The sequence below is a fragment of the Helicoverpa armigera genome, chromosome 4 (genome assembly GCF_030705265.1).
Source record: "Helicoverpa armigera isolate CAAS_96S chromosome 4, ASM3070526v1, whole genome shotgun sequence".
NCBI classification, from domain to species: domain Eukaryota; kingdom Metazoa; phylum Arthropoda; class Insecta; order Lepidoptera; family Noctuidae; genus Helicoverpa; species Helicoverpa armigera.
The window spans coordinates 6,370,412-6,380,309 of record NC_087123.1 but is presented as its reverse complement, the minus strand read 5'-3'; the positions used below and the strand labels follow the sequence as shown (position 1 = coordinate 6,380,309).

General features: G+C 35.4%; 1 protein-coding gene across 1 annotated transcript; it reads left to right on the top strand.

Moving 5' to 3' along the window:
- The first annotated feature begins 3,145 nt into the window (after window positions 1-3,145).
- On the top strand, window positions 3,146-4,400 carry LOC110384199 (larval cuticle protein LCP-22). The gene is made up of 4 exons (XM_021345353.3): window positions 3,146-3,302; window positions 3,427-3,719; window positions 3,810-3,981; window positions 4,098-4,400. The coding sequence occupies exons 1-4, from the start codon at window positions 3,291-3,293 to the stop codon at window positions 4,188-4,190; spliced, it is 570 nt and encodes a 189-aa protein (XP_021201028.1). The 5' UTR covers window positions 3,146-3,290; the 3' UTR covers window positions 4,191-4,400.
- Window positions 4,401-9,898: the final 5,498 nt, after the last annotated feature.

Here is a 9,898-nt window from a genome sequence, read left to right as displayed (position 1 = left end):
ACACTTCGTGACTCAGCTCCGACTGTCCCTGCTTCAGTTCCCTGAAAACCCTTGTGGCCTGCTATCCCTTCCTACATCCTCGCAAGTCCCACCTTCAGCGCTGACTCCACCCTATTCTTAAGGTCCTGTTTCGCGTATTCGTTTATTTGTTACGAGATAGATTTATTGATCTTTTTGTACACATTCTCAATTGTTCTAAGTATCGTTGTCGGGGTCCGTTTGGGATTTGGCACATGTGCACTTCTATTCAATATTGCATCCTTTGTCTCAAGGTCCTAATTGCCCTAACGGTCGGCATCGGCTTGTAAGTTCTGCTTAGCACATGTTTGATTGCTTTGCTGTGAGAAACTTTTAGACCCTTAAAATATTTTGTTAAGTTTTTATTGCACTCCATGTCAGCCGGCAAATATCCCATAAAATAGAAAGTTAATGTGTTCTTAAGAGGCCCGTCATCGTGGCGCCATGTAAAATAAATTAATATTATTTGATAATGTTTAGGGCTAGGTGACGACAGTCACAATATGAATGCAATAAGTTCAAAGGCGTCGATTTAATAATTGACCACAAAATAATTGTAATGCCTTGAGAGAGGGACCTTCTTATTCGAATCGTAATTATTTTTGTAAACCTTCTTTTAATGTCATTAAAAGTTTTATCACCGAATGCCGTTACTGTTACCTATTTTCATAAATAAATGCATGTTAAGAAGCTAAATCAACATATTGCATACATCTGTGACATTCGTGAATCTTATTAACATTATAAAAAAATACACTGAATATAGAGCGGATTTTAAGTTCTCATGTTTATTCAATTTAGCTTCTCTTCATTTGAGTCGTTTAAAGCTCATAAATCACTACGCTATGGCATTTAGGACATGTTTTATAATAAAAATATGGCGGACCATAGCCCGAGGTGCTGACGATTATTAAATTATTGTAATTTTTGCACTTTAGGTTTCTAACCGTCGTCGTAAAATAGCATTGTATTAAAAAATAATTGTTTCTTGATTGATGATGATATTTTCTATTAGCATATGTTTAATCTAAATGGTGATTAATATGTAAATTACGAAGCTCATTTGAGATATATTTTACAGGAAAATTGAAGGAATTTATTTTCAAAAGTTAATTTAGTTGTCAAGTACGTAAGTCATACTATTAAAAACACATAGGTACTGCCAGTTTCTTCTAACCTGCCTGATGGTTGTTGACATGGAACTATAAAAACGATTCAATCAATTGCTAACTGATTGATGTCTATTGCGTACCCACATTCCCGTGCCTCTTTTTGCTAGCTACCAGTATTCCGTTTTTTAAACGTGGAAATAGACGCCTGTTCATCACCGATTCCGGGGCTGCGGGATTGTTCGAAAGAGTTACCGCGGCCCTGGTACATAAAAGGCCTACGAAGGAATATGTTCTGTTTTAGTCAGTAAGAGTCTGACACTCACGCGGCTAACCCACAGGGGGATGAGTCATTTGGTGATTTCCCATAAAAAAGTTCCTATTCATAGCCGAAGCAATTTTATTGTACAACTTATATTGTAGGTACCTAGGTGAAAAATTACTTTTGTAACAAATTAGTGAACAAATTAATTATAGTAAATGCTAAAGTTCGATTATAGCCAATTAAACTACAATTTAAAACCAATTATGCATTTAACATCCACTGTATGATAATTTAGAGTTTTGATTGAAAACGATTTAAACATAAACAGTCAATATAATAGAATAAGACGGAAAGCTTTAAGTTCTACAAAACCTACGCAAAGCAGTTACAATTGAATATCTATTACAGAAAAATTACAATTATATTATTATTACTGGAATATCTGCGGGCTGTTTCGCTCGATTTTATTTCTCAAGGTTCTGTCTAACCATCAACATATGCTTAACCATTTCTCCACTATGTTGAAGCCGGTTTCCAGACTTACTAGGTGCAGCTAAGTACCAGCGTTTCACCTAGACTGACTATCTGACCGCCTCAACCCGATACCAATTATATCATATTAAAAATATATGTAGATTACGATGTAATAGCAAATATGCATACCAAATAACTAAATCTAGTTACATTGCTTGCCAGAGCTATAGAGTTGCATAAAGGAACAAAAGGCGTCCTAAAACTGAAAATACCTGAAGATTTTCTAATCTTTTTTACACAGTCAAATACTAGCAGTCGTTACCAATACAGCAGGAGATATTATTGTCAAAGACGTCCGATCACCCTCATTATCATCTTGTCAGCAAATTGCACTGCTGAAAGTAGGCCTCCCCCAATGAGCGACAACCAAATTCCATCCATATAAGATATACAAATACTCAGAATTAAAAAATACTATGAAATAAAAAAACATGCATAATCTGAGAAGACGGTCAAACAGACGGATTACCTTTCTTCATAATTTAGAAAAAAAATAGGAATATGAAATTGTATTGTCTGATTTCATATCTAATCGCTAGTATTGTATGCAAACACTTGTACAAGTTGTAGGTCAGCAGGAAATGCCCTCCTCCATTTAAAGTTTATATTCCTTTTAAGGTACTGAACTCTAACATACAATATCAGAAATCTAATTAAGTATATCCTAATAAACTGACGACAATTATACTGAAATCATCCAAACCGAGCCGAAATGACTGATAATGGTGGACTCTGAAACCGATGCGATGAGGAATGATTTTAAGAGATATCTAAGTACTTAATTTTAGCCTTTTACTTTGTTAGTTTGTTGTTTTATTGTAAATACTTATATTTTTAGAGTAATTTCGTAGAAATATAATAATACTTATTATTTATTAAGTATAAAATAATTATACAATTCATTGTGTTAGATTCCCCTGAAAAGGTGACATGTGTACGTCCAACGACAATTTGCTTTCGTATACACGTAACTGTCATCTTGATTCTTCATCAAGATCTATTATTATAACAAAATGCCATATTCAAATTAATTTGTCTACAAAACAACAAAAAAGTAAAACCGCAATAAAGTTCAATTTTGCATTAAAATCACGTAAAAAATGAACTAGTTATAATACTATGTATAAATGTATAAATACTAAGAAACGAGTCCTAGATCTTAACCTTAAAACTTAATATGTGCAGGATGGATGGCCCAAGTGTTATTTTAATACAATTTCTAGTCTCGCGTCAAATTATTTAAATGTTATTGCAGTTCGCGCCTAAAGTGGGTGGTTCCTTGAGCGATATATAAAGCTTGCGCGGATTTTTTACCAGCACACACAAACTAGTTCAACGTAGCTAGACAACCTTAGATATCCAAAATGAAATTCGCAGTAAGTAAATCGAACACAAATTGATAAAATAGAAAAATTAAAATAAAATTCAAGTGATGATAAAATGTGTAAACATAAAGTGTAATGAGTAGTGACAATGCAGTAATTGGTCTTGTGAATACAGGTGGTGATCTTGGCGTGCGTGGCTGCCGCAAGCGCGCAGTACAACTCTGGAGCTTACAACCCCTTCGGTAACCAGTACCGCAACCCCTACAAGTTCCAGCCCACTCCCGCGCCTTACCGCCCATACCGTCTGCCCTCCTCCACCCCCGTCTACACTCCCGTCGTCTACAAAGCCTCCACCCCCTCTCCCGTCGTCCCCGTGCCAATTGCTGTAGCCAGACAAGTCGACGCCCGCAACGCCCAGATCGTCAAGTTCGGCAATGAAGCCAACCCTGATGGCAGCTACGCTTACTTGTGAGTATTCACCCCTTTCCAAAACGAATCGCTATTAATATTCAACAGAATTTTTAAGAATATTACTTAAATACTCTTTTCTATTTCCAGCTACGAAACCGACAACGGCATCGCCGCTCAGGAACAGGGCACTCCCCGCAACTTCGGTGGAAACCCCCCTGTAGTCCCAGTCGTCGCCCAGGGCTCTTTCTCCTGGACCTCTCCCGAGGGTGAACCCATTGCTATCTCCTACGTTGCTGACGAGAACGGATACCAGCCCAGTGTAAGTTCTTGACTACAATTTTAATGCCATCTATTAGAGGTTCTGAGGTGTCTTATTGCCTAGGATTTATGTAAAGTTCAAAGATAGATATATAATTGAATTTAATGATTTTACAGGGTAACGCAATCCCCACCGCTCCCCCCGTACCCGCTCAGATCGCCCGCGCCCTCGCCTACGTCGCCGGCCGTGGAGCTCCCCTGAAGAAGTAAGAAGCTGAATACCGATTACAAACGCATTACAATTTAAGTACATTACAGAGTTGATAGTACAATTTAGAAGTATTTTCAAGTGTAATAAAATGTGATATCTTTAACTTACAATTTTTATTTGCTATTTCTACGATTAAATATTTATTATTTACGTAAAAGTGTAAATAAAAATAAAGCTTAATAGAAAAATAAAAGGTTGTTCCCGTTATACTTTTTTGTATTATTTTCAATTGAATACGTTACCAAACATTCATAACCCCACAAGTTACGCAGTTCGAATGAGAGTATTCGCAATGCACGAAGGAAAGATTTTAATTTAAATACAAATTGATTAGACTTATCAGTGACATTGTATAAGCGTGGTTTTGGGCGGAGTTGCGATAAAGATGTAGGGGAGAGTGGGGGAATTACGGACGCGGGGTAAATACGGACTAGCAAGTATCTACTCATTCAATCCCCCCGGGGGCAGCCCGGTGCTGTCATCTGTTTCTTTCCACCATTTTAGTGCCACGCAAAAACTTACGACAGCCGGCTGCGCACAGTTTCAAAGGTAGGTAAAATTTCAAAAAAAAGCGAATATTGATCTAATTTTTAGTGTTTTACAATTCGAGGGACAGGTCTGTATATTAAGTGATGGTAAAAAGTGATATTTTCTATGGATAGGTTTGTCAATGGAGTTTGAATCGCCAATGTTGTTTTTTTACGAAAAGTTTTCATAACCGACAAATTTCTCTCTTTGATTTAAAAATACCCAGTTAGGTTAATTGCGGACAAGCCTCGTGGGGTAAATACGTACGTCCGCAATTACCCCTAATTCGATAAACTATTATGAAATTAATCAATAACTACTCATTTTTAAATGCCTCGGAAATATATGTTATAAGAAAAAAATCGAATCATTACAAAAAGCTGTACAAGAAATAAAAAACCCGTGGATAACTTTTCGTCAGGCGGAAGAAAAATATGGTATTCCCAGAGCTGGGTATTTGTTTGACAAAGTGAAAAAGGGCAGTGTTTCTACAATACCAAAGAGAGGATAAAATCCGTTTTTAACGAAATGCAAGAAAACTAACTTAAAATCTTGATTAGAATGTTGATGTTGAAATGTTGATTACTTTTGCATTTATTGTCAGGAAGTGATCCTCCCACCGAAGACTGGATTATGTGTTGAAAGTGTGGGTAACAAGTGGGCTCATGAGAACTGCACTGCAGGAAGTTCTTCTAAAGACTTTTGCCAGTGATTTTTGCTAGGTCCACCTAGTCCGTAAATACCCCATGCTGTCCGTAATTAACCCAGGGTCAGTCCGAATTTACCCCGAGGGCTACGGGTAAATACGGACTGACAAGGTTTTGTTTTTGCTAAAAATATTATATTTATTGATTGGTCTCGTATAAAAAGTATAATTGATTTTGTAGACAAATAACTAAAGATTGATAATTAATAAAGACAGACTGATTATTACTAATAGGACGAATGTTGTGCGTTATTTCCCTTCAGCGTCCGCAATTCCCCCACTCTCCCCTAAACGAAAACAATAGGGCATGGCCGCTATCAAATCTATCGTATATAATAGACTATTATAATTAATTAAAAATAGTAACTACATGGTATTTCCTCTTGAAGATTTTTTTTGTAATTCGTAGATAATTATCTACACATGTAACCTTTTGGACTGATGAGATAGGTAGTTTCTTAAGACAGAATTAGAATTGATCTTGGAAATCGATTATTCAGAAATTAACATCAAATAGATATCATTTTGGATTATTTATTGCTAAAGTTATTCGTCAACTCATTGCCACTCGAGGCTATTATCGACTTATAATGTTATTTTAAAATTCATAGATTTTCAATAAGAAAAAAAAAAAAAAACTAATAAAAATGTCCTGAGATTATTTTTATCGCACGTGACCAGTAAAGTAAAAGTAGCTGCAAAAGTTTGTTGTTTGGTTGAACGCGTTAACTTCAGTCAGTAGCAGTCTGGTATGAAAAAACGTTTCAGTGTTAGATAGTATTTATTAAAGGAACGCTTTCTAAAGACTTATACCTAGATGAGTAAAGTACTTTATCATTGTCATCATTGTCCTACTTTTATTCCAAGGTGTACTGGATTCAGTGCAGTGTCTTCCTCCTTCTCTCTGTCACATTCTTTCCAGCAATACTTCAGTACTTTCAGCCTTTCAGCCATCGTTTTGTAGTCCTTCACACAATGCATCTATCGCTACAAATCACTGAACTTACATAAATATACTTACTTAAAAAATATGAAACTGACTTACTGACTTAAATAAATATGAAAGTATACATTTCTTCTTCATCGCTGTCGACTGAAAGTGTACGCTGAAAGTGTACCATAGCTGCATGATCATACTTAGCTCTGGGCCAAAATGAAAACTCTAAAGTAAGGCAAATACATAGATGCTTTGACCTATAGAGTGTATAAGTCTCATAAAAGCTATTGTTCACTGAATAGTTAAATAGCTACAGGATAAAGATGTTTGAAGTCAACACCAAAATGTAACTAAATTTAACTTAATGCTTTATAGGCAATTAAACCTAGTTAACACGCTCTAGAGACTGTAAATTATAAACAGAGACCTCAAGTTAATAGTATTGTTAAGATTACCTAAGTACTAACTTCATTAGTTTAATTGGCTTGTAAGATGTTGTAAAATAATTATTTCATTAAACATTGGAACTTGCAAAACCATTTTTGGAATGAATTCGAATAGGTCTATAAATGTTTTAGTGTACGACACGGTTATGGTAATGAATTGGACATTTAGCTACTAATGAGGTTATAATTCGGTCAGAAATCGATCGCATTGTGTCTCATGGGTACTGTCCTTCGTTTTTATTCGACCACAGAAGGCTGGTAAGCCCACGCGATTGCGAGGTGCCATCCATCTAAATATTACACAATACCTCAGAATCAGAATCTTTATAGCAAACTGGTTCTAAAGATTTATTTCTGTTACGACCTCAGGGGATTCGTTAAACAGATATTCGTAAGCTTTTTTATATCGGTGCTCTTTATTGAATTACTGTGTATCGGTTACATCCTGCATGTCTAAAAAATGTGACCGTTTAAGATTCCTTGATGTAAAACAGCTAAACATCACGAGGGTAACGCTAGGTTCCTGGCTGACTGATGAATGACGCTTCAGTGCATGCACTTGCGACCCCTTGAACGAAATCAAGCTGCTCATCATATGTATGTCAGAGTATCGCTGTCGACGGAGGCGTTTGGAGGAAATCCGTCGTTGACATTTTATTTTGAAAATTTTGGGTGCCTGGCATCGTCTGTATACTTAGTAGGTATCTGCTTGTATCGAAAATGCAAATTAATATGGCAATAGGCTTTTAAAAGGTACAATTATCACCGTGACTGGTCAAAATACCAAACTATGTTACAATTCTGTTTAAAAACACTACACAAGAATAAATTACAAAAAAATACGGCTCTTACGTAAATTGTTCTAAATTTTATGTTAATTGATCGAATTAAAATATCAATGTCAAATGCCCTTCTTGGTAGATTAATGGACCGAATCGCTTAAGTTTGGCAGACTGAAGATAAGAATGGTAGATCATGGAATAATTAAATGTTAATTTTACACCTCGGAGATCTGTGATGGATGTGTTTTGTGTGTTTTCGTAACGAATAAATGGCTTTATGGGTTAAATGTGAGTAATAATCGTTTGTTAGACAAAGGCCTGGCGTGTGATGCGGCAAGTGATCTTCACCTCTCGGTGGAGCTCCATCGTGATGCTATGCGGTCCGTTCGGGCGCGACCTTAGCATTTGGCGTAACGCACTTACCGCTTTATACATACAAGCGATTGCCTACAATGTTGCTTGTCATTTTTTTTGTATGTGTTGTAAAGACATTGATTGAATTATTGTTGTTTGTAGTGAATATCAATTGTCCATCTTTGGCGAACCAGGATATTTTCTAAATTATTTTTATGTGTAGGTACGTATACTACCTCTATCACATATACGTAAATACCTGAACATAGCTACATACTCAAGGAAAAAACCTAGATTGATGATTGTACCAGTAAAAACATCTTAAATGAAATCTAGGATCTACTGTAAAGAATAGGTTCTTTGTAGCTTTTCTGTTTGTGAAATAAATATACACCAAGCAAGGTAGAGCCAAATATAGGAATATTTTTATATCCTTCCTACAGATTTATTTGGGTCGGTGCAGTGCCTAAAAATTCATTCCATCTGAACAACTTTTTATTATATTCCAAACTCACCAATTAAAAAATCAAAGTGACAAACAAACAGACATACAAACCCTTGTGCAACTACATGGCATGTATGGCTTTAATAGTGCACCGTCGCTTGATAAGTAAATGCGGACTCGCGTGGCCTATAGCAATACCTTCGCCCTGGGCACACTTGTCCTACTATAATGTCGATGTTGCTTTTGTTTTACTGTTACACCTTCATATGTATCAGGTATAACATTTATGAGTCATTAGGAACAAGCCCTCTGTTATTTAGATTTGATGCTTAAATTGTAGATGTGTGACATTTTTAACAGACTTCCCAAAAAGGAAGAGGTTCCATTCTAGGTATATATATTATTTTTACTTTTTTTTAGAACCACAATTTCGAACGAATTTGTCTGGTATGAGAACACTATAATAATGGCAAATTTTTTGGTATAAGTAGGGGATCGAGAAAAGGTTGATTAAGGTTTTATTCTAAAAAGTTTGGTAGGCGTTTCATTTGTCTTTAATTAATTGTACCGTAAAGTGGGTACAAGTATGTGTAAAGCTTAGTTTTTATTAATAGACGTTAATGTTCACGATCATCTTTAAAAAGGGCCATCGAAATTGGCACAGATTTCCTATAAGAGAATTTAAGAAAAACTACTAGGTATATAAATAAGTAAATAACAACTCCAATAAAGATGAGCCTGATATGGTTTGGTATTTGAAGTACGATTTATGCTTTTTATAATGTCATAGTGGCCACATATTACAATCGATAAAACGTCTTTCATGTTAATAAACCAAATAATAATTTATGTCGAATGGATATTATACTTTGTGTCATATTGATTCAAGATCATATAATTTTAGATCCAATCAACTATATTTATTTGTGTATTTTTTATCATTGAATTTGTATTCACAGTTATTCATGATGTTATTTAAATAATGTGAAAACTTAACTTAGAAGTTGATATTCTAAATTCACAACTGTCCATAAATTTTGCTGCACAGGTATTCAATATTTAAATATCTGAAAGACTGACGAGCCATAAAAGTCTGCTACTCTTCATTCTAATTTAATCTTGCTTCATATAATCTATGTCTTTATTTGAAAGTTCACGGCGATATAGACTAGATATCTGCCTACACCTTTGTAGATTTATGTAAACAACTCGAACACATGGGTGCGGCTGAAGACGATTCTCTGCTTGATCATGTCGTAACGCTTAATCTTATCACCATACGAATGGCTCTATGTAACCGCTTTTACTCCAAATATCCCTCAAATAAAATCACAAAACGAGTATTCAAAAGGTTAATAGATGATATGGCCTATTGCTCTGTTTCTAGTAATGACTTTGTAAGATACAGGCGATAATGCCTTTCAATTCTGAGGTCGAGAAGATACTCGGCGTCAATGTATTTATTTATCATGTAGACCTATTGAAATAAACCTATTAGTAAAGCATTAA